The sequence below is a fragment of the Dermacentor albipictus genome, chromosome 1 (assembly GCF_038994185.2).
Source record: "Dermacentor albipictus isolate Rhodes 1998 colony chromosome 1, USDA_Dalb.pri_finalv2, whole genome shotgun sequence".
NCBI lineage: Eukaryota > Metazoa > Arthropoda > Arachnida > Ixodida > Ixodidae > Dermacentor > Dermacentor albipictus.
In genome coordinates, this window is record NC_091821.1 from 395,116,441 (window position 1) to 395,142,830 (window position 26,390).

The 26,390-nt window shown below is 45.8% G+C and overlaps 1 protein-coding gene across 1 annotated transcript; it reads right to left on the reverse strand.

Moving 5' to 3' along the window:
* Positions 1–3,364: 3,364 nt before the first annotated feature.
* LOC135914967 (uncharacterized) lies at positions 3,365–26,390 on the reverse strand. Its single transcript, XM_065447911.1, has 6 exons — positions 26,104–26,390; positions 22,256–22,394; positions 15,490–15,821; positions 10,661–10,813; positions 4,977–5,076; positions 3,365–3,505 (listed from the first exon to the last, which is right to left on the reverse strand). Exons 2-6 carry the CDS (start codon positions 22,375–22,377, stop codon positions 3,388–3,390), a joined length of 825 nt encoding a protein of 274 aa, XP_065303983.1. The 5' UTR covers positions 22,378–22,394; positions 26,104–26,390; the 3' UTR covers positions 3,365–3,387.

The following is a 26,390-nucleotide window of genomic DNA, read 5'->3' on the forward strand; positions in this document are numbered from 1 at the left end:
AAGCCAGCTCTGCGATTGGCGAAGCGATTGGGAGTTTGGTGATTGGCAGCACGTAAGTACCGGCTATACCATAAAACTCATAAAATAATAGACAGCACTGCGGCTGGCGCAGCAATCGCTAGGATATCGAAACATCGGAGCAAGTGTCGAAACACCGTGGAAGGAATGGGCAGTGCCGAACAGCGGATTTCTGATTTTTCTTTGTTTACTTTACCATGGGCTTTTCTGAGAACACGCTTCGTTGCTTCTTCCTCCCATATGCCCAGTTCTCTCGTTTGTTTGTATCGCAACTTGTTTGTGTCCGGCACGCATGCTGCATCAATTTATCACTAATTAAAATTTTATTTCGTACCTAAACCAATAGGTTTATGGGGCGATGTTTAGTCACTATCCCTCACCATTAGCCAGCAGTTGTGGATGTCACAAACGATTTGTTGGACGGGAACAATGGGATAGTCGAACTAGATATTGACGCGTGTACTTGTTTCTCTTTTTCGGATGGCCGCTTTTCGCCGTCTAACAAATGTTATCGCTCATCGCGCGACGGGTCGGTACGCATCGGAAGTTTCTCGAATGTTATCAATGTTTCCACCCGTTGTCTGTTGTCACCGAAGCTTGCGCAATCTGACTGCATATGCGACGCGAATCGTGTAGAATTTTCTGGAAGATGCACGGGAACCAGCGATTACTCTGGAACCTTCGATGGCCCATTTATAAAAGCCGACGCGCTTGGCCGGCGGATCAGATTTCGGCGATCGCCGACTATGTTCGCCGCTATCGTAGCGCTTTGAGTGTAGCCTGTTCTTGTGGGCACAGGCTTGCCCGATAAAACGTTAGTTTCGTCATTCACAGTATTGCTACTGTGTTCTGTACCATCACTACCACGTGACAGTATTGCTGTTGAAGCCACTTGTGCTGACAGTTAAGGTCCACGTGCAGTGGCGTCGGAAGTGCTTACGGGCTCGAAATGCGGCAAGTCCTAATACCTTCTCATGGCCCCCATAATTCACATTTAATGCGGTGGTGCTGACAGAAGCTATACCTAAGGGACAGTTGAACCGCGGAGCTACTGTGTCATGATGATCACCTGGACACTCGCTGCAGCTGCTAAACGGATAGCAATAGCAAAAATAAAAGGGTAGCAAATTGACACTGGCAACAGCAGCAGGAGGAAAATTAAAAAATAAAGTCACAGCATACCCAGTTGTGCCTGTTTTCACAGGTTTCAGTATTCTACAGTATCTTCAGGAGCCGATAAGCGTTGGCGTAGAAGACGCTAATTTTTACTTCCTCACTCAAGGCTACCACGTTACACCGAATTTGGACTCAGAGGATATACGTATACAGTTGAAGTAGCATATGTCGAACGGCCATATTGATCAAACTTCCTGACACTATTGCCAGATTTCAAGTGTGAGTGATATATTCGTAAAACTTTCAGACGTAGCAGCCTGCCACAATTGCACCAGAGTTACTGTAATGTTGACAAGCCTTCCGGAAAGCTTATTCGCAAGCCACACCCCGCGCTAGTACTTTCAGGCATCGAGGAACGTTGCCATTGCTTCGAACTAACCTGCTGCGGTTGTTGTCCAATAACTGTGCTTGTTGCGGAGCATGCAAAGGCAGGGAGATATGCAACGATTACTTGGAAAACTTGATAAGCTTGAGGGAAGTGCTGTGCAGTCTAGTTGGGCCACAACCTACCTGTAACAGACATCTCCCTTCCAAGAGGACTATCACGACGATCGCAAGTCCTTTTAAATAATGCAAGAGGAGGGCACGACATCACAGACGACATTATCGCCTTATGGTGGTGGCGATGGCAACGTAATGACCGTGACCGCTAGCTATCACTTCCTGAGAGGCTGAGCATGCGTAAGAAAGGTAACTGCAGACTTTCTCGCCTATTGCGCAATACGATGGACTGACGATGATTCCGAGAGAAGTACTGACCTAAGCAGGCGAATTCATTTGAGGACTCGGTCTGACTACGGGCTAACGTCAAAGAGACACCTTACTCACTATGTGGATCGTCATGTGCGCAGCTTCCATAGTGAGCCACCCTCAACTCCCTTCCCCCTTACCCACCGCCCTAAATAGGCCAAGAGTCATCATTTAAATATATTGTTCTCTCTTTCTTTATGTGCAACATATGTACGAGCCGGGTTTCATGCGTACATTGTAGCTACAAATGGCACTTGACTCTGGCTTTTCTTTAGCCTCATATAGCTGCAACTACAGCGGGATATTGCGAGAACATTGCTTGTACCGACAAAAGCCTATGCAGTGTTCTATTGGTGTGCAAACGGAAACTATTTAGAACGTATCTGTCAAGGCCTCGTGACATTTCACCTTGCATGGCGTGAACCATCTACAGCATTTCCTTTCTAGTAGGCAGAGGACATTTACTTACACTTTGGATGTCGGTTCGTGTAGCTCCCATATAAGGCAAGGTTACTGCGCAGTTTAATTTGTAATGTGAGGATTTTGATGTACCGCTGCCCTAATACATATACTCGCGTGCTTTGCCAAAGTCGGCGCAAAGTTCGAGTATCCGCAATTTCCATGCTTGCTCATTCGTATTTAGTCATGTTTCGTTGTTATACAGGATGATCTTATTCGAGCTGCACCAAATTAAAGAAAGAAGCTTGTCGCAGATAGCACAAAGCTCTTGAGCTAAATTACTCGATAGGGTGGCTACTTCTTATCGGAGAAATTAAAATGCTTAATTGAATGCCTAACGTGATTGTACTAATTATCTTTTTTTAATTAATTGATTTATAGCATATATATAAATTTACGAATTGTAGCCGGCGGGTTCATAATGCGTATCTTGGAACGATTTCTCATGACTACGCCTGTTTTGAGATATGAATTTTCAACGTGTTCTCAAAATGCATTTGCTTGCAATTATGTTTGTGCTTCAATGCACAAACCAGCGTTTCCTTAAAAGAAAGGTAAGTGAAAGAACAGTGCATTTTAAACACAAGTTTGACAAGCGCATATCCCGGAACCGGTGCCATTCAGTCGATGTGCATTGCATACTCACTAGCTACAATTCTAGACTGAAATATCTGCCGAAATGTAATGAATTAAATGTAAATAATATAATAGGCTAATTAGGCATTCTGAATTTCCGTAGAAACAGTGGGCCACCTCATCGGGTAAATTACACGAAGGATTATAATTATGCTACCTGCCACAATCAATTTTTGAAAGTTTGATCCGGCTAAGAAAGAACACACCGTATGTGTGCTAACGCGCGGTCGGGTCAGATCCAGCGAGGCTGTCTAAAAGTTCACTGCGGCACTTTGCATTCATCACAGTTCACTGCAGCTGTACCCGAGACGTCACGCGGAAGAAGTCCACAAGGGGTGAAACATTTAATTATGCTAGTTCAGAGGGTGCTGGTAACGTCATGGTGATAAAGGAGCTCCTCCTCGAGGCATTCTGCTCCAAGCCGTCATCGTCCGGGACATTCTGGAGAAGAGTGGATCCAGCCGTTCTGCAGAAGGACACAACAACAAACGCGCTTCATTTGCTTGTGCCCAATCAGAGTAAATGGACTGAAACACAGCACGGTACCGCGCACAATTACGGGTGATAAAGCATTTCCGGAAGGTCCTGCACCGGTACTTAAGGGAGGGGTGCTCCTTTGTAACGTGGCAGTGCATACGACACAGGTACAGAAAAAAACACGGAAGACACCACGATGCGCCACTTCCAACCCGATTTATTGCAGAAAATACGCGGCCTTCCACGCAGCCGAACGCCCTCATTAATACCCTATCTCACCCCCGCTTGCAAGAAGGCAATTTCATTAGGCGATAGGTTAACCGAAGCCCCACTGATGCATATATGTAACGAGTCCGTCCTTCTGATGAAGCTAGCGTAAATTAATTCATGCACCGTTTTGTCATTGTGGAAAGCGAGCTGAACGCAGTCGGCGTAACCCAATTCTTCGGTGCAGCTGAAATGCGCTATTTATGCCAAATTTATTATATTCGAGAGATGTGACGCGTTCTGTCGCTCATTTCCTGTACAGCCTGACTTAAGTCTCGACAGAGGCAGGCGTTCTTTAACGGGGTAAGTTCTACGAACCCATGCTCTCTCTTGCTCACATGAATTTGTTCTCGCTCACTTTGTTCGTCTGGCCCCCGAGGCATCTGTGCTCTGTAGGCACAAGCTGCTGGCGCATTCAATACTAGAGCCCCGACGGAGCGAACGAAGGCAAACCATGTTTAAGGCAATGTCCGCCTGCCCCCGACCACCGCCTCGCTTGACCTCATTGTTCCCTACTTTCTGTACGTGCACACTGGTTGACGAAGGCGTGGGATGTTGTAGGGATGGCACGAAAATTCTCAGACAAGGAATTAAATGTGGCACAGGCAGTCACCTTCGCTAATGGAATTGCAAGATGTCTCTCCGGTCTCCGAGTTTGCATACCGTACATTGTAATGCACGTGTGAGATAATAAAAGGCTTTCAATCCATGCGAGATCACTGAAAATGTTTTCGATGTATTCGACGGGAAATACTTGCTTTAATAGCACGCTCAGAACAACAACAGGCAAAGGACACCCATACCCTTTTTGAACGTTTTGGACCTTCTGTCATTCGGAAAAAAAAAAAAACGGCCAGGGTCACGACCGCATAGAGGTAGATGCCTCTGTCTCCACGACTACTAAATTGTTGCCATTTCTTGTTTTACTTCGTTGGAGTTATTGTTTCTTCTGTTATACGACAGTTGTTTATTCATTCCCTTTTCTCTAATCTCTCTCTCTCCTGATCTCCCCCGCTCTCCTTTTACGGTTTGTTTTTAACCCTGTTACGTTTTAGCGGTTCTCGTTGGCCCAACTCCCTATGTGATACGTGGCGTAAGTTTTCAAGGCTCTACTAACATTTGATAGGGCGTCAAAGTATTCACTTTAGGATATCCGCGTTGGGCAACTCGCGAAACACAGACCGGTCGCGTACCTGCGTATCCTGCGCGTCGCCAGCACAGCAAGCGCCGCTAGCAGGACGGCCGCTGCAGCAGCACTCGAGACCCAGGCCAAAATGCTCGCCAAGTGGGGCCCTGCAAAAAAAAAAAAAGATCCGAGGATTGGAACATGTGCTAGACTTCGTATTAAAGAAATTATTCAAGAGGGTCACTGAAAATGATAGCACCACCCCTCACGAGCAAGCATGAGAAAGGGGAAGTGGCCAACGGAAGAGGAAAACTGCGTTAACTGTCTCATTATTCGGTGCTGGACACCTTAAACGTGGTCTCGTGGAAAGGGAACGGAGAAAACGAAGACGAAAGAGTGAAGAAAACAAAGGCGCTCCACACGTTCGATAGGCAAACAACAGTAGCGACAAGATATCAGAGTGCAGCGCAGAGACAGTTCTGTCGTGGCGCGAGAGCGCCGTCGAGAGAGGAGTCTGTTTTGGGGGCTCACTAGACATTACCGTTTGGCGCTGAGCCGTGCCACAGCCTCACAGCTGTGCCCCCTCAAGGGTTGCAGAAAATAGCGCCTCTACTTTTCCCCAATCACTATTTCTCTTTCTCATACCCGCGAGGACCGGGGATTGGCCACACCGGACGGGATGAAAAGTGCACAGCAGTAAAATAAATGAAAAAAAATCACGAATCAAAAAGGAAACCTGTGAAGGACACAGTTTTGATAGAGAATGCTTGACAAGGAACAATAATTAACACGCACCATGAACGGTCAGCGCCTGTGGCAGCGTAAGCTTCCGGACGCTTCAATAAACTTGTGCAGACCTGCTATAATGGACCTCTGGCCGGTACCTCCAAGCACAGTCTTTCAGTGTGGGTCTATAGGCTTCACGTGGACCTAGACTGGGACTGAGAGATCGGCCTTCGTCCGCGAAGTCATAGAGGTCCTGGTATGCTTCGTGAGCAGTGACCATGGACCGGGGACAGGGGATGCTGGAAGAGCAGCTGGCTAAAGGACGAGGTTGAGGGCGATAACGGACTATTCAGTCCATCGCGTACTTTTTTTCGCATGTTAAAAAGTGAGAATCACACAGCAAGAAAAGACGAGGACAAAGACACGGGCCAGAGGTCACAGGTTCCGCTAAGCCATATTTTTCGCATATGTTTCAACAAGAATTTTCAAACAAACAAAAGTCAGAATCAAACGAGACCGGTCGGTGTAATAACAGCGCGAGCGGCTGCAGCTGGCTAGAATGAACGTTTATGGGAATTGGAATGAACCAGCTGCTCAGCACTGCAACACAATATGGCAGGCAACTCTGTTCCGGCGCTGCAGTGCTGTGCGAATGTTAGTGACCCGATTCGCAAAGCTTTTCGTTCGTAAAAGCTGTATTGGCACTGTAGCCGGCCGCATTCGCTAATAATATTCCCGGCATTATGATTGGTTATCATCTGCTTTTACAAACACATTTGACGCAGGAATTTGTTTTAGTGAAAACGCGTCTTGGTCTTTGTAATTTTAAGCCGCATACAGGGATGCATAACAGTCGGCATATACCTCTTGCATTTTAACGGGAATCTTCTTTTTTTTTAATTCCTGTATTTCAGTGAAGAACGCATTCTAGAAAAAAACATATCTACGTCGACTTCATTGTCAGATGTTTGAAACAATCAGTTTGAAACGATGACCATAACGAAGACAATAACTGTAGCAGTGCATGTTGAGACAACAGCAACAACAATAAACTAACACTAACACTAACTGACACTAACTTGGCTCCGGAACTTTCTTTCTAATCGCCGACAATTTACTATCGTTAACAACCTTTCTTCGCCCCTTTCCTATGTCACTTCCAGCGTGCCACAAGGTAGCGTTCTTGGGCCGCTACTATTCCTAATATACATTAACGATCTTCCTAATAACTTAACATCCCGAGTGCGAATATTCGCAGATGACTGCATTATTTACCACCCTATAACCAGCCCCGATGACCACCTCATTCTTCAAAACGACCTTCATCGCATATTCGATTGGTGTAACACTTGGTTAATGAATCTTAATTCGTCTAAATGCAAAGTAATGTCTTTCACCCGTAAACACTCAATCTCATCCTTCCAATATAACGTAAATAATAACCCAATTTCTGTAGCTACTTCCTACAAATACTTAGGCATTAATCTCGCACGAAACCTTTCCTGGGCCCATCACATTACTACTATATGTGCTAATGCTTCAAAATCACTGGGGTACTTACGCCGAAATCTACGTAATTCGCCCTCTGACATCCGTAAGCTAGCGTATCAGACGTTTGTTCGCCCCCAGCTCGAATTTGCCTCCCCAATCTGGTCACCCCATCATAACAACCTAATCAGCTTATTAGAATCAATTCAAAATAGGGCCGCCAGGTTTATCTCGCGTAACTACACTTACAATTCAAGCATCTCACAAATAAAACTTGATATTTCACTTCAACCACTAAGTACTCGACGCGATTTTGCACTCATATCATTATTTCACAAGTACGTTCATGCGGATAGGAAATCTTCTTTACGGCTTGAAGTCGCACCTTTCACATCTCACAGATTACATAATCACCTCAGCTTCACACGCATCTACGGGAACACGCATGCATTCAACTGGTCGTCGCTTCCTCGTGCCATTCGATTGTGGAACGCTCTTCCTGATTTCATCGTCTCCGAACCTAATCCCGATAAATTCCGCCAGCTCATCATTTCATATTCCACCGCGCAACTTCAATAAAGTGCACGATGCTTTTTTCCTTTTTTATTCCAGTTATGTTCTCTCTTGTTTATGAGCTCATTTCGCTTATTATTCTTGTATTTCTTTAGTATTGTTATTATTTGTACAAGAGTGGCAACATTATTTTTCATTGTTTATTAAAGAAACTGTATCGTTTGTTTTTTTCTAATATGTACACTCCAGACATTGTTATGTTGTACAATGATTTTAATACTTGTATAAGATAGGCACATAGTTTTTCACTGTCAATTAATAATGTATGTCTATTATGCTTTTATATGTTCTATATACTCTGTTAATCTTATTGTAACGCCCCCCTTACCCAATGCCTCATACGAGGCCTGTAAGGACATTGTTAAATAAATAAATAAATAAATAAATAAATAAATAAATAAATAAATAAATAAATAAATAAATAAACAATGTTGCAGTTTCTCTTCAAAATCAGTCGAGTTCCGAGTTAATTGGTGAAGCTTCTACGTTTTATTTTATCCATCGTATTTACTGTTCTGTTCCCTCGGCTTTGCTGCTCAATCACGCATTATCCTTTCTTTTGAGAAATCCAATTGCTGTTACCTTTTTTTTACAATTTCGTTTAACTATTTAGTTTATTGATTGTACTAGTGGGTACTCTCTAAGAACAGTTTACACCCTTTGGCGTGCCCCTTCTGCCACACAACGATAATCGTCATCTGCCTTGATGCGTTTCCTTTCTTTAACGCTGCGAGCCCGGAACTTTCCAGTAACGAACGGCACGCGCGTTATCAGAAGCGGCACTCCAAAGGGTGTAAACTGCTCTATGCTGATAACGCGCGTGCCGTTCGTTACTGGAAAGTTCCGGGCTCTCAGCGTTAAAGAAAGGAAACGCATCAAGGCAGATGACGATTATCGTTGTGTGGCAGAAGGGGCACGCCAAAGTGTGTAAACTGTTCTTAGATAGTACATGCCGGTAACTGAAGTAAAAGGATAGCAGCACGTATGAAAAAAATGTATATTTTGTAGTATCCTTGGGTTAGGCCGACGCGAGAGGTTTGAACACTCACCGCTCAGGGAACACGAACGAGCAGTGCGGTACACTGTTAAATGGAACTCTCTAATGTGCAATTCTCGCTTTGCTGACGCTCTATCTACACGTGTCGGCTGAAGCTATGTCATTGCACTGCACAGGTGTGTAGAAGGTACCACAGCCATCAATCACAGGTCACCTGCTGTACTGCTAGGTGGTTGTACACTTGCAAGAAGCAAACAGAGAAATCGTACGTGTTATTTGAGAGTAGATCCGCAGAGTGCGATCGACATGTCATACGTGATTTCGTCCATGTTGTCGAAACGAAAGAAATACCGGTTCGGTTCGGTTGGGTGTGGGTTCCGGTTCAGCGCGCACTGATTTCTTTGCGGTTCAGTTCTGGTTTGGAAAAATAAAAATTTATAACGAGATGGCACAGTAAACTTTATTCTGCCCTATGGCGACATGGCTACGCACTGCTAGCGACATGCTTCAATGGCTTATGCCAAGAGTTGTCAGGAAGTGGAAGAAATGAGTTCTGTTGGATTTCTGTTGGAGGCAGAAATCAGGTTTTTAGATTAAAATAATTATTCTGGGGTTTTACATGACAAAACACAACATAATTATGAGACACGCCGTAATCTTTGTGTGTGTGATACGGGGTGGGGGGGGAGGGGGTGTCCGTATTATTTTTGACCACGCTCACGATGCACCGGTGCTTCAGCATTTCGTCCTCATCGAAATACGACCACCACGGCCGGGATTTGACCCCACTCCCTCGGGCTTAGCTGCACTACACCAAAGCCACTAGGCCACTACGGCGGGTAACATTTTTACGTAAGTATGAAGGAACTTCAATGTTGTACAGCTACAGCAGCCACAAACATAAAAACGATTAAGCAGTGTCGTCGCTAGAGTATGCGACACGCGATACGGGAACTCGACTCGTCCATCTCTGCACTCCCTCTTTCCCGTGGTTTCCTCAATTTTCCTCCATACTTAGTGCGGGGAAAACCGCAGAAATTTGCTGGGGTGTCCGAGCAGTACAGTTTTCTAAGCGAATCGAATACGATTAAGGACAGGATGCTTCACAGATGCAGAAGGAGTACCATTCATCATACACATTACGAAAAGCGTAGGTCATCTACTGTAGCTGCTTAGTGGCTTTGACGTTGCGCTCCTAAGCATGAGGTCGTGGGATCGAATCCCGGCCGTGGCGGCCACATATCGATGGGAGCAAAATGCAAAAAATGCTCGTGCATTGGGTGCGCGTTAAAGAAACCCAGGTGATCGAAATTTATCTGGAGTCCCCCGCTGCGGCATGTCTCAGAATAAAAAGGTCGCCTTGGCGCGTAAACGCACAGAATCGAATTTTGATTTAGAAGCGTAGCTATACGCAGCATGGCTAAGGCACAGCCGTGACATTGAGACAAAAGCAAGAGAAGCGACGCTCTGTCAAGGCAGAACGAGTATTACTGAGAAGCAGCTTTTCTTAGGTTCAGGTTCAGCCCAGTTTCAATCACATTCTAAGAATATTGCTTCGGCTTCGGGTTAAGTTCCCGCTAGAATTTCGGTTCGGGCATGGTTTTAGGTTAATGTTCGGGTAGCGTTTGACACTCTAATTTAGACAGCAATACGGGACGTGATAATTGTCCATTTGCCTCGTTTTCTCTTTGACTCGTAACGCACTGAGTTTTAATCATGCATGAAAAACACCACACGACAAGGCAATAACAGCTGCTTAAAAAGCTGTAAAAAGGTGCCTCTTACAAAGACGAACCATAGCACCAAACTAGCACAACGCCACAATATAGGGTGTTTGCGAGTGACTTGTAAGCTTGCGCTCTCGTGGCGAGGCCTTATCACTTTTTTTTAATGCCTTTTTGCTTTGCTCTGTCAATTTTCACCATGCTCATACGAACCAGTAACCACGCCCAAGGTGTTTCACTCACCGCTGTAAAGTTCTGGGCACGACCCTTCTGTCGAGATTGAACCGTCGGGACAGCGGCAGGAATCTTTGCCGTCGCACACTTCGCCCTTGTTCGAGCATTGCGCCTCGGAGCCACACTGACTGTCTTTAGGGCCGGTTCCGTTAGATGCCTTGGCTGCACCAATAACATAAAGTACAGTAAACACAAATAATCAAGCATGCCAGATGTTGCGAACCTGTTCGCCAGCACATTTTCTTGCTTTCAGTGACGAGTGTAAAGCACACAAAAAAAAAGTGTACGCAGAAACGTGTTGGGTTAAATTAGGTTGCGCGCTTTAGCATTGCAAACGTGATTATTATTAAAAGAAAAAGACATGTCACAAAAGGGCAGAATGGTTTATTAGGGACGCCGCAGTGAATGGCCGATTAACTTTGACCACCCAAAAGTTTTTTAACGTCCACACAAAGCAGAACACACGAGCGTTCTTGCGCTCCACCTCCATGAGAATGCGGCCGCATCGGCCGGGAGACGAACACACGACCTCGTTTTCAGGAGCACAACGCCAAAGACATTGAGTCACATCGTTGTGCCGAGTGTTCATCTGTGCCCATGTCATTGCGCGTGACACGAATGAACTAAAAATGAGTCTTGCGGAAACACTCAATTTAGAGGTAGATCTACGAAAGCCTGCCCAATCGTAATTCATGCTAACAGGCTATAGGACAAACTCACATACGTTTTCGTCAAAAAAAGAGAGCTTGGCCACCTGAAGGAAAATCTTATCTTGTCTGGGGATCGAAACCGGCATGAACACTACTCCGGATCTGTCAGAACCAAATGAAGCCTCAGCTGGGCGAACACGAGGGCGAATGATTCAATAGAAAGCCCGGGAAGACGCAGGGACGCACGTTCGTTTTCGTTGGATATTCGCGATACAGAGAGATGGATGCCAGTTTTGTCACTAGTTTTACGCTACCACTAGCACAGCAGGCGGAACCAGCGTAGGTCTCACGCGGAGCTAATGCTGACCCTACATATATATATATATGTCGCACTTGTGCTACTAAGACAGTTTGTGGCAACTTTGTGACAGCGATAATCATTCGTGCTATGGCGTTATTTGCGACAGGAGCTCAAAAGTCCGATTGCGGACATTAAAAAAAACAATACACGTTTATTTAAGCTAGTGGAAACTATAATATCGCTGGGCTGGAATCAGCCTCGCTCGGTTTCATCAAATTCCCATTGACATGAAACCTAGTGAACTCGGGTGCATTCACATAAAGCTACTTGTCAGTCCTTCCCAGAGCGTGTCTCTTCTTTCGGTAGGCACACAATGAAAGGCAGTCCAAATGGTGCGCCACGGGTCACACGACACGCGACAGAGATGATCACCTTTTTCCTTTTGGTTGCGAGAGTAAGCGATATTTGGCAGCGGCATCACACGATGTCGCTGGACGAGACGCTGCGCTCGCTCGCTCGCTCGCTCACTCACTCACTCACTCACTCACTCACTCACTCACTCACTCACTCACTCACTCACTCACTCACTCACTCACTCACTCACTCACTCACTCACTCACTCACTCACACTCACTCACTCACTCACTCACTCACTCACTCACTCACTCACTCACTCACTCACTCACTCACTCACTCACTCACTCACTCACTCACTCACTCACTCACTCACTCACTCACTCACTCACTCACTCACTCACTCACTCACTCACTCACTCACTCACTCACTCACTCACTCACTCACTCACTCACTCACTCACTCACTCACTCACTCACTCACTTCGACAGTGCTGAAACATTTCGGTTCACGCGGTGAGCATGCGGGTTCTGTCCCAAAAGTTAGTGCAGTATGTTAAAAAAATAATTTCACAAACTTTCAGTTATACCAATGTGGGTTACCTTAAAAGTGCTTTCCATAGACACAAATACAGTGGTTTCATTTCTTCTTCCATTGCTGGAAGCACGCTTTGAAAACCTCTTCGGTCAAGTGCTTCAGCAGCGATGTAATTTTTTAAAATCGTTGTCCTATCCTCGATATGCCGCCCCTGGAGCACATTTGCCTTTGGGGGAGAAAAAAAGAGAAGTCGCAGGGGGTAAATCTGGGAGAGTAGGGAGGTAGTTCCGAAGAGTGATGGAAATGCGTGCCAAGAACTCACGCGGTATTAATGCAGAGTGAACATGGGCGTTATCGTGGTGCAGAATCCAGCGTCCCTATACGACAAATTTGGCCGCGCGCGACGCCTACGATTTTTGAGACGCATCATGTACCTACATGTGAAAAAAAACCAACTACATTGGCAATGTGACCTTCAGGTAATTCGTGGTGTGCAATTCCGTGGCAGTAAAAAAAAAGAAAAGAAAACACGATCAACACGACGTTAATTTTTGCTTTGTCCTTACACGCTTTCTTTTTTGCCTTGTCTCCTCCTTTTATTTCCACTAATTGCTCTGCGACTTTAGTTCGATGTCGTGTTCGTAAACCCAAGTTTCGTCGACGGTGAGGACCCTTTGCAAGAATTCATCACTGTGGTCGGAAGCTTTTCAATAAATGCAACATCATTTCCGTCGCAATCTTTGTTCAAGAGTCAGCAGTTTCGGGACCATCTCGGAGCTGATCTTTTCGACTTCTAAATTTTAGTGAAATTCAGGGAACGGGCAACTTTATCCAACCAAGCGCTTCTGTTATCATTCTATCAAGTGCTTCTGCTACCTGTCGTGGGTACAAAGTCCATGACCGCTGGGGGCTGATGGCTTCGTGCGCGCTGTGTTCTTGCCGCTTAGTTAGCGTTGAAGCGAGACCCAGCACGGAGGGCAATTCGCCCGCTGCTGCTGCCGCTCTTCCTCACGCTAGTGCTTTTACAGGTGTCCTCGGTCGTCGAGTCAGATGTGCTGGAGCCGGAAAAAGCGACCACGTTAACTACACTCGATTGTACTTCCAGTGAACTTTACACGCTTCCGCCTAACACCCACAGTGCACATGTTTGCCTGCGCGTGTGTGGCACCATGCTTGTTAGTTTCGTTGGTTAACGAATGTTTACAAGCTTATAAGGCTGATAAAGCTACTATCTTTATTTCGTATAGTTGCCTAATGATTTGCTATCGCAATCTATGCTTCGCATTTCGAGCGAAACTGTGTCATTTTTCTCCCCCCCCCCCCCTTTTTTTTTTCCTAGCTCAAATGCATGGGACATACCTCGTAATGCAAAGAATAACGGTTCAGGTCGACTAAACGAAGATGATGAGTCGACTCGCTACCCGTAGCTAAATACGTAGAGGTTTACTCCCAATCTGAACTGCTTTCTGACTGCTGCCTGGGATATGAACCAGCTCTGATTGCGAAGCACGGAAGAGTTAACATCCACCAGGTTCGCGTCCTTCGTCGAGGCTTCACTGCCATTCACCCTTGTCACCGCTAATATGTTGCAACGAACTAATTCTTTGGAAACATTTTTCAAACGTAATATAAGTAAGGGTAGGAATTGCAACACGCGTTACTAACAAAGCTAATGGTATCTCGGGTCCAGCAGGAAGCGTATCAAACGACAAACCTAAAGCGCGAAAAAAAAGATGATGGAAAAGTGTTGTTCGGTCTCACGCATGATTATTATGTCTGATCGCCGAAGGACAAATGCAGTGCTGAGATTGTGAACGGGCACAAGTCTGCTGCATTATGCAGTGAATTATTGAGGAGAGGCGCACGGTTTATAACGACCGAGTTAGGGATATAGCGGATGCTGACTGTTTCTCGTCGTGCTTCCGCCTGATCGTTTCCACCACGCACGTCCTGTTGCAGCGTTTCCTATAGCTGTATTACAATGTAACGCCGTAATGACGCAACATGACCGTGCCTTCGTGCAGTCGAAGCCTCTCGACAGAGGAGGCAGACTGAAGCCGACAGACTGCTCACGAGCACCGCTAAACAGTTTAGGCGCGCAAAACGTCGTCTAAAGGCTCCATTTTGATTCATTTTACTCTAACTGGTTCATTATCAGTGGAGAGAACCAAACCCTGCACATCCTTCTTAATAAGTTTTGTGCCAAAGCCTAAGCACCGGTACGGAAATGTGCCTTCACGCATTTCGAGGTTTCTTCTTTTGTAATTTGAGCCGTTTTGGCACGAGAAAGAAAAAGAAAATGTTCTCGGAATTTCGCTTGCTTTCGCTGTAAAAATCCACGGCGTCCGACGATCTTGAGCAGGAACATCGGGAGAACGTCGAAACCCGTCTTTTCTTTTCGTGAAGGCCTTTTCTAGCTTACCAAGCTTCCTCTCACGGCTGAAGTGGCGGCTTTACTATTGCCGCAACATAACCTTTTAAATAAAGCATAGCTTAATACTGCCTTTCGTGTCAATGTTGCATGTGTATACTTTTCTTCTTTACATGTGCTGTGTTCTTTCCCATTGTTGTGGCGCGGTTGTGCCTGAGTATACTGTTTCGTGCGCCGGACGCGGTGGTTGTGTTCTAGTGTTTCGCGTGGCGTTTGGTTTCTTGCCGCTAGGAGCTGCTCCCGCGGGCTCGGACAGACGCTCTACGAGGGGCATCGTGAGCATACCTAATGAACGAAACGGTTCAACGAAATCTGCGTCTGCGTCCCTCGATATGTAACGATGCAACAGCCGTCACCATCACCAGTCCTTTTCATCACCATCCCCGGCACGATTGGCACCGCCGTGCTAACCCAGACCTCACGGCAATTTCTCAAGTCTTGGCGAGCGAATTCAGCCGCTGTGGATACGGTGTGCAAACGCGGGCACGTTGTCGTTACCTCGTGCGCGCGTACGGTGTACCGTATGTACCGCTATATAGCGTGCATACATATAAGACCACTCACGCTGGACGACGAGACGGCTGCTGCGTGCCAGCGTGCCCAGGCCGTCGCTGAAGTGGCAGGCGTACACGCCCGAATGATTGGCCGACACGTTGGTCAGCCGAAGCCGGCTGCGCGTCAGCGTCGCCCCGGACTCGGGACTGAGGGGCGCGTGCCACACGCGCAGGGAGGCCTTGGTGCGCGAAGAGTTTCCCTCGTCGACCGCGGCGGGCTGGTGCCGGACGAGGCTGCCGTTATGTCGCCACTCGACGCGCATCGGCTCGTGGCTGGCCGCCGCGCAGGTGAACGAGGCGACGTCGCCCTCCTTGACGTGCCTCACGTCCTGGGGCTCGGTGCTGCGGTAAGGAATCACCGTTCAGGTACAGCTGAAGTATGGAGCGACATTAATGTGCGCAAAGTGCAAGTGCGAAGAGACCATCAGTCATCTTCTGTGCCACTGTTCTCGCTTTGATAATCAACGTCGGACTCTCCAGTGTGCCTTGAATAGACTGGATGACAGGCCATTTACAGAAGCAAAGATCTTGGGTGCCTGGCCTCACAGTTCATTAGCCCAGAAAGCAGTTCGAGTGCTTTTTCACTACCTGAAGGCAACAGATTTGAGTGCCCGACTATAGTCATCCTATACCTAACTTAGTGCATGTGAAAGTGTGGTATAGATTCATGTTTTCTCTCTCTCTCTCTCTCGCTCACTTCCCATTCCCCTCCCCACGTGTAGGGTAGCAAACTGGACTCAATCTGGTTAACCTCCCTGCCTTTAATTCTTCCCTTCTCTCTCTCTCTTTCTGGAGTGACAATAAAGAGACACTAAAGGCCCATAATAAGTAAAGCTAAAGAGATAGATTAGTGCTTGGGAATCTCTAAGGCGTAAATAATATCGCGATCAGGTCCTTCGTAATCGAGAAACTGGGGTAAATGTAGGACATGATTAGAGACTCCCCTGGGACATTCAAGAACTTGGCCGATGACGAAAGCACTCCCCAGTTAAATTCTGGCACTAGTACTCAACCACTCGTTGCAAGAAACATCATTGTATTGTATTAGAAGACGAAATAGAATGCTACTTATCCAGTTCTATATCATTTTTAGGAAAAAGAACTAATAGAAATTAACCTTGACAACGACGCGGTCGGTCGAAATGTTTCGTTTTCGCTCGACTCAGTGCCGCCCACGCTTTCGCGTTTCGGTACTTTCCTGATCGCGTAGTGCGTCGCTGGTTTTGCTGCCTCGCGAAATTTGCACAAACTGCAAGTGGGAGAGAATTCAACTTCCATATCATGCCGCGGGATGCCCGAACGGTCTACGCCACTTGACCACAAAGCAGCTGCAGCGGCGAATCGCTCTGTCTTGGCTTAGTGCCGCCATCTGTCGGGCGCCGTTTTACTCACCGATGGCAGCAAAGGGCGGTGATGGCGTATGCAACGTCACCATTACCCCGGTTGGGTGGCGGGACATTTCAATTTAGAAAAAGGTATTCGGACCTTTCAGATGCAATTTCATCGTAAACTAAGTCCTTTCTTGGCCCGAAACCAGCGTTGCGAGGTTTCTGGAACGGTATTTAAACAGTCCACGTTGACTTCTTATTTGCCTTTAGTGTCCCTTTAAACGAAAGTCAACTTTAGAGAGAGAGAGAGAGAGAGAGAGAGAGAGAGAGAGAGAGAGATTTATTTACAGAAAGGCAGAGAGGTCGGCCTGAGCTATAACTTGCTCTGGCCTGCTACTCTACACTGGGGAAAAGGGACGGGGAGGGACGGGGAGGCTGATGAATGATGATGGTATAAGGAAGAGATGCGTATATACAAATTCACAGAGTTGTGGCATCTCTAAAGCCGTGCGTCCAACCCAGTAGCTTGGAGAAAAGCTATAGCGGCTACTTATCTTATCCACTTTATAACTTTATAGAGGGAGCGTAAAGCAACAGGGAGAAAGACATAGGGAGGTCAAATGGACTAAAATCCAGTTTTCTATATATGCTTGCACGGGTGAAGGAGGACAACGTATAGCGTAAAGGAAACAAACTGAACGTGACACGCACACGAGATGAACTTAACCGCGCGACTAGGGACGGACCACAGAAAGTACAGACAACATTTTCGAAATGGCGAATATGCCATGTCTGTCGAGAAGTGGCGTCTTGTGTGCCAGAGAACGAAGCAAAATGGAAAATGCGGACGCAACCCGTGCGACGTCATACCCATGGCTTGTGGCCTTGGCTGGTAAAAAAATGACGTTGTTTATACTACATGGTGCGCCATAAATGCCGTCACAAGGTTTATGCCTTTTATTTCCGTTGAGAATAAAAACATATCTGAAGAAATGTTTTGTAGCGCACTTGCCCGACATATTAGAAATGCAACACAGAACGTTTTATTCAATGTCTCCACTGTTGACCTTGATCGCGGTCATTAAATGTTCTGGGTACGCTTCAAGCAAAACCCGGAAGTTATCCCAAAGGTAATTTTTCTCCATCCTCACCCCAGCGATGCTTTGAGGGCCACCATGCTGATATACTCATGGGCCCGGGCGTCTTTTTCAAGAATAGTCGACGCACAGAATTCCACTTGGTTTTTTCAGGCCAGTTCACCGGCCACTCTTCAGCTGGAAGGAAGCCGGGTGTGACAGCGCGACACCACTGCCGTGGTGTTGATCTGCTTTCCGATTGTCGCGCTGGGGCGCCTTCATGCTGTGAAGTCCAAGCCTGCTCACCGATGTGGAGCTGAAACCAGGACAACGAATGAGGTTCCAGAATAGATTTAACGTGTGTGTGAGTGTCCAACATTGCGTCTTTTGTCACAAAAACAGGATGACTGAGGCCGGTGTGGATTGCCCCAGCTCTAACCATGTCAGGCGCCACATGGGAGTTTCGAAAAACTGTCCAACTAGCTGCGCCAGCAAGCTTTGACGTCGGAGCAAACACACGAGAGTTCTGAGTGCTGTGATGGGCCCCCTACCATGAAAATTTTCTCAACGGTCAAGACAGTGGTCAGCTGTTCCCCTTTCGCGGCCTGTGCCAACAGCAACCGGCATTTTCCCCATATTCCTTTTCTCGGCACCTCCGTCAATTCATGTCTTCTCTGGAACATGTAGGGCAATACCTTTAGGTCGCTTCGCACGCCTCTTCTGATTGTTGTCGCCATCGTATTCAGCTCCGAGGCCAGCCTCCTGATGCTTCTTTGTGGCTGGCGTTGGATTCTCTTCCTCACAATTTTTTAAAGGTGAGAAGTGGCCACAGAGACAGGACGACCACTGCGGGTTCGTTATTCAAGAGGAAGCTTGAGCTCGGGCCCAACTCCGACGTGGCCTATTCAAATACATGTAAAACGCAGAAACACTTTTATGAGATAACCCCTGGACCGAATTTAATTAAATTTGTTTCATTTGAGAGATAAAGTTAAGTTCTAGTTAATGGTGGAAGCGGATTTTCTATTTAGTGCCTAAATTTTATTGAAAGAATTTTAAAGAATTAGAAAGTTCGGAAAAGTATAGAAGCACGAACTTTACAAATTAATATCTCTGCATAAAGAACGGATATCGTGGTTCTGTAAATGGCAACCTTTAGGTAATTCAAATCGGGCAAATTCAGTACGTCAATTTATATTTTAAGTGAATTGGTTACGTTGTACGCAAGGGCTCTGCAAAAGCTGTATTTACATATTACTAAATTTTTCGAAATTCGTGTGTAACATAACAATTTTGTCCGCTTTAGATGTACTATTACATGAAATTCACATAATTAGTATATCACCTATAATTGCTTAGTTACAAAGTTGCGAACATTGTAGTTATCTTTTCTGAAAATTTTTTATTTTCGCCAACTTTTAATAAAATATTGACCACCTAAATCAAAAAGTCGGAACGAAAAGTCACTAGATTGTAATTTGTTCTTTTAAATGCAACAAACCTCGTCAAATTTGGTGCAGTGGTTGCCGAGAAAAACGAATTCTCCTTTAACATCTATTTAGATAGGAGCACTTTAGCTAGAACTTCCTCTAAGTGTGTTATGTTCGGGAGCGCAGTGGACAATTTTGCTCTTAATATTTAGATTTTTGGCGACCCAGGAAGGAAAGTGTCCGGCCTCTCTCAGTGAAGAAACTGCAGGCCGATGTGATCCAGGGCATGTAATTTTCGACAACAACAATAATAAAAGAAACAACATGAAAGACAATCGAAATACAGAAAAGAAAGATTGGGGAAATGCTTGAAGAAGCGACGTGTATTACTGTTCAATAATCAGACGCACAATTATCGATCAAAGTGCGGGATGGCAGTTATGGCGCGCCCTGCACAGTCTGCTTGAAAGTAGAGAGAGAGAAGTAGAGCTCTCATCAAATGTTAACTCCTTCAGTCACGAGTTATGATCGACTGTCAAAAGATGTGTGAATCATAGGTGGTGCTTGAGACTCCACCGAAAGCAAATCAAGGTGGTAGAATGACTCTTCGAGCATTTTATGATGGGTCTTAATAGTTAGAGTAATTAAATATTTGGATTTTGTAAAGTCAGTCATGCTACGTTTCTTCATAAAAGGGATTAAATCCCATGCTCGAATTACACGCACAAATTATTCATTGGCCTCAAACATTTCAAGAAAAAAAAATCATATATTTCAAGGTTGCTAACGACATGTTTCGTGTCAAACGTCACGTTAAACACGGTAATGCCTCCACCAAAGTGGTACTCTGTGACGGTACATATCACTCAGAAGCAAGATGGAAGTAATTTATGTTATCAGAGTGTTCAGTTTGCCCTAAGCTTAATGTTTTGGATCTACCCCTTGCTACCATTGCACAGAAATGGCAAACGTAGGTTGCGTCCACAAATGTGGACGCCGGGACTGAAGGGGTCAAACTGAACATGGCAAGTTTTGTAAGCTCTTGTTTAATGGTCAGCTACATTTGCTGCACCACCTACACCATGCATCGAAGATAGATTACGAGACTTCACGTCTCAAAACTGCACACTGGGCTACGAAGGACACCTCAATACGAGAATCAGGAGTAATTTGACCACCTGGAGTTCTTTATGACATGCGTCCAATGCAGGGTACATGTGAGTTTCTACATTCTGTCTACGTCAGATTGTGGCCAGTGGGCCCGGGAATCCAACCCGCGACTTCGTGCTCAGCAGAAGAACGCCACAGCCAATGAGCTGCCGGGGCAAACGTGCATGTAGGATTTATAGCTGTAGATACCTGCATAAAACGTAAGCGAAATCTGCGGTATCCTGCAGTTGCGCGATCGGGGATGTGGTTTTGGCAACGACTGAAAATTATAGAGAGGGATGGTCGGTGCTTCGTCGGCCGTTTTCTCGGCTTATAAATCACATTTTCCCGCACAAGGAACGCCGAAAGCCCCTCAAAGTAATAGTGTGTCAGTCTACCTTGATTTAGTGCTTTGCGCTTGTCGTATAAACATGCAGTCGACTTCCATTAACTGGACCCTGGTGTGACCGTCGAAGTGATCGATTTAGCCGGCGGGTCGAATTAAACAAACTGGAGACAAAACGGCAGAACAAGCCGTCGATTCATTTGGCAGTATTTTCCCGGTCCTAATACACCTCCTGAGTCAAATGCGCGCCCACCTTCTATTTGCATAAAGTGGAACAGCTCCTAAACAGAGTATAAATATAATGCGCAACCCATTTTTTTTTTTTGCAAGAAAGAAAGGCAAGGGTCTGGCATAAATTGCCCTATGGTGGTCGGTTTCTTAAAGTCGGCTTCGCCGCAATGCACAAGTGTTATGCGATCGATTATACAGCTTTGTTAGCCATGGTTTTCGTTTCAATTTTCCTCAAAACAAAATATGCGCGTTAAAATCGGGTAGGTACCGTATCAGACATAGCAAGCTAAGGGGCTCTAGAAATCGGAAACGAGAGATTGTTTGACCGCTGGATAACGTAGGTTTCTGACAGCCTGCGCATATATATATATATATATATATATATATATATATATATAAAGATATATATTCATGAGTCACAGCCCAAACTAAATCAGTTGGATTTGCCGCCCATGTTGTCTTCTATGTGTCTTCCTTTTGTGTGTGTTTTACCTCATGGCACAAAACATGTTTTTCGAAAGACATGTTTGAAAGACATAATGGTAGCTGATCGGCTACCATTATCTCTTAAAAAATCTTCCTAGCGCAGGTAAAAAAAAGCATTTTCGACAGGAGATGACATTTGTTCAATACATTTTCTGTCCCTTAAGCTCGGCCTAGACATGCTGATCGCTAGTGGCTCACCACAGGTGTCAGGCGTGTGCATGTTGACTGGTCAAGTTGGAATTATCCGGCAAACGACAATTTCAGGACTGAAACAACAAAAGTTTGGGCCCATGGAAATACACGAATGCTGCTCAGGACCTTCGATCAGGATCGTATTATCCGAAAAATTGATTTAACCGGGCAGAATTAACGGATCCCTATTTATTCCATAAGAGCAAAGCGCAATTTCCAACTACGCACCACACAAATGTAACTCTATCTTTTATCGTCAACATTGTTCTACTAAGCTTATTCCGTTTGGAAAGGCACGCGTTCAGCGTGAGAACGTGAAATAGTAGCGCCATTCCTCGTGGGATAATATAGAACTTCACTTTGTTACCATATCTGCTGCTCAGTCTCAAACGCTGTTGTTGGCAGTTCTGCAGTTCACTGTCTCGTTCGAGGAGGAGGCATTTCGACATGCTTCTTGGGCCAACATGAACTGACAGAGGCACCCCATTTTCTGACTCGCCAAAGACTGCGTCCAAGGCAATGCAGCCGAGAGACCTACCTTTCCAGTTGCGTGCGCGTCGTCGCCGTAGCGTCTCTTCTGCGTCGCAGCAGTGGGAACTGCTCTCGTGCCATGACTCCCACAATCAGGGACAGAAGCACAGCATTGCAAGCAGTTCTCATCACTCTCCACAGCTCGCCTGCGAAGAGCGTCGGGGAAGATGCGACCGCTGACAAAGGATGTGTGGTCGAGCAGAACAAAGCATTATCGGCCCTCAGTCATTCAAAGTGGAATTCTCGAATCTCGAGTTGCATCAAGTACTGTGCGATGGTGTCAGTGATCCATCGATTTCCTTATGTGTTTCGAGCCTACACTGAAGGCGATTCCGTACTTCGCGCTTACCGCAAAACGTCTTCGTAGAGCGAAGCTTACTATGTTTTGTTGTGACAGTGCACCAGCGCAGCGTTGGACAAGGACAAGCACTGGCATAGCGTCTCGAGCGCAGCACCAACTCGTCGCCAAAACTGCCACCTTGTTGAACTGTGTGTCAAGTTTGCATTGAAAAGGACGCCCTACTATTGCGTTAGAGTGAAATTTTAGTGAAGTAAATACAGCATTAAATTTTTTTTTTCATGCAGTAGATCATTTGAAGATCACTTACTGAAATATTCACACACAGAACACGGTGTTTTTGTGTGTAGCCGATGGCAAACAACGGCATATAAATGAGGGTTTGAGGAAGAGATCTTCTGTGTGCTGAGCCTTTTCATCGCTTCTTCTGCCAGTCTTTCTTGCTCATCCACCCCAAGCCATATAACTTGGAGCGTGATGTGCCCGGGAACTATTATCATTATCTTGCGAGAAAAATAACCCAGCAACAGTACCCGTGAAATAAAAAACAACATGAGCTTGTGTTGTTTTGTGTTTCGTTGGTCCTATTGCTACACTGTTTTTCTCAAAATGTTGCTCAACAAACTAGCCTAACTTCGCACTCTTGTATCCTTTCTTGTGCCACTTAACGGCGACGATCAGAGCATCTTGTCTGGGGCATGTGTCGATGGTGTCGTAATAATATATAGAACGAAAATAAGTTTTCTCGACTACTGCCCTGTGTCCATACGCAGCATCGATGAACAACAACAACAACAACAACAACAACAACAACAACAACAACAACAACAACAACAACAACAACAACAACAACAACAACAACAACAACAACAACAACAACAACAACAACAACAAAATGCTTGTTGTTTGGCTTCGATGATGCTGATGTCTGCGGTTTAGTGGCGCAAGGCCAGGTTTGGCCAAAGATCACCATCTTGCGTTGCTCGGATTTCACGCAAACGAAATTGCAGTTTTATGTCACCTTCAAACGTGTCGGTGCATTACACAAATGATTTTCGTCGTACTGCAAGATTAGCTGAAAATAATTAATCCAGGCACATTTAAGAGTAAGTTGGAGTAGTTATTACGTTTGTTTCCGAGATACGCTCGTTATTAGGTAATTAGAAAATATTTCTCGTACTGCTCGGTGAAAGGAAACTAGAGCGGTAATATTCTAAATGGTGACATATGACGGACGTGAATGCCTGATTAGCACGGATATAGTGAATAGTGACATCCATCATCTTCTTATGTGCCATGTAAGGAAATGAAGAGAAGGAAGTCTACGAACCGGCACATACCGAAACAATTAGTAGTGCCTACGGTGTAAATAATGCTAGTCACTTATTTAGGAGACATTAAGCGGGGATATAGAGTTAATGCCTTGATGCCCGATTTATCTTAAACTCGAGAAAAAATTTCGGACTTGGTGGTTTATTTGGCTTTTGCCCCTATGTGAACAAAACTACAGTGAAAACTTTTACTATGCTTCATCAAGTTGCCCCACCATCTCGCAAGGACGTCATGAATCATGACAGTTTGTTCTCTACTTTGAATGTTACACTGACGTTTCCATGATTAAACTCCGGTGCGAAATTCAATGAAGCAAAGTCTGGTCCTTGCTTTATTCAGTAATAAACGAGCCTCTTCCGTGAAATGAATGAATTAAGGTTAAGGAAGAAATGCTTTACAAGTGCGAGATGACTTGGCGATGCTCTTGAGTGCGCCTTTAGAAAACCTTATTCCAGTTTTGTCAAACGATCCTTGACTCGAAGCGCCTACTAGACTAGACCGATTTGAACCCAGCGCACCACCCATTGGCTGGAGAAGATGCAACACTTACAAATAGTTTCTGTGGAGTGTCAGTGAAGAGCAGCGACCATCATGTTTTTTTAGAGGCGGCGCTATCATTTACTTTCTTAGGTTCGAGCAGATAGTCGAATTTAGGAACGTTCTAGAATACGGGGGCGTTAGGCGTATTGAGCAAGTGTTACTAGAAGCTACGAACAGTGGGCATCACTGCCGTTTCCTTTCCTATTGGACAGAAAAGTTTTCACTCATTTATCAGAAACAATGAATTAATTCATTCATACGTCGTCCTCTGCGAGCTTTATGCAAGCTTTATGCAATGGGAAGGGTTATTGTTTCGCGTCCATAGTGCATTTCTTTGATTGTTCATTTGCTGAAGCATGCACTGAATCATCCCTCCACCCTAGTTCTGCAGCTCGACACTTTCGCGCAGTCGCAAGGGCCATTGGCCCGCGCGTGCAGACAGTCATGACAAAAAAAGAAAAAAAAGAAAAAGAAAGACGTGCACACGCAGTTTACACTGCGGCATTCACAAGTCAGCATAGAACAAAAATTTGTGTGCAGGTGGTCACTTATCAGTCGTTCCATGTGGCTGCGCTCGCACCGGCTCTGTGTTGGCGTTTTGTGGCCACGCTACAACGGTAACAAGCTCCCCTCAGTGGTCTGAAAGAGAGTGCGGAGCAAGCAAGTGCTTTTCCCTTCGTCATTACTTCCAGGAACGAACTGGGCACTGGCCACTCCCATGACACGTTCCGCAGAAGTCGATGGCGATCAATCTCCTTTCGGTAGCACAGAGATGGATTGAAAGAAAAAGAAAGTTTTGAAGAGGGCTAATAATCTTCGATTTGTTCTCTGGTTTTCTGTTTCATTTGTTTTAGTTATTAGTGAGGCATATGTCAAAACTTCATAACGAAGGCAAAAGAGTGTGGCTGGCAAATTTCACAAGAATGGAGTGCTCCGCAAAGAAAAGGTGATCAGGAATAAGTAACTAAGAAAAATAAAGTGATGATGCGTTTTAAGAGTTGTCAACAGCCGTGACGAGGCATGGGACTACAGAAAGAAGTCCCGGTTACAACATTGACAAGTGTCATCTTATTGGCAGGCTAGACAGAATATTTCCTTTCAACAATATTGCTCCGCAGGAAACGAACCAAAAACATGGTTTGGACACGAAAGCCTCATGGGCCAATATATGCTGCAGGTGCCTCTAACTGAAACAAAATTTAATTTGCAATGCTTTCTTGTGTCCCTTATTTTCTTTGGAAGGCATGTATTCACTGCTGGAAGAATAAGTTCTGGTCAAATTAACTAACAACTCCAACTAAAGGCATGCCAGTTCATGCAATGACCGGTAATTTCGCTTCACACCGAGAACACTCTAAGTTTTGTTGTCACTTGCAAATAAGCTCTTCTAAGCAATCGATAGGTAAAGCCTGAGCGTGACGCTATCCAAGCAACGGTAAGGAATGTTTTCCCCCAATGGCCAACTTCCCGAGGGCCTTGCACTTATTCACACGAATACCGCGCAATCGCACATATCACCCTACTACGCGGAAATTCGGTCGGCGGTTTTTACCCCACTGCACGACGATGGATCAATACACTCCCAAAGGCACTTACGCTGCCCACCGCGCTTCTCTCGATACCCGAGCCGCGCCGGGAAGTCGGGCGTTTTGTTACGGCTCGCAAGAATCGTGGTTTTGGCTCACCTCAGCAGTTCGAGTGTTCGTAACCTACGTGCCGGCCGTTCGCAAAATAAAGAAGAAGCCGTGCACGGAGCTGGCAGGAGGACGGACCGCACGAACTGTGCACGCTTCCCCGCGCGTCGCGACGGAGACGCGAAGCAGCAGACGACGCTGGGTGCAGCTCGGCTTCGGTGTCACGACGAGCGCCGCCGCGGCCGCTATGTAGTAACGAGAGAAACCCGCGCATACGTCGACGTCACCCACCGCGCGACATCCGCCATGAGATGGGAAACGCGACACGCCAGCCGGCT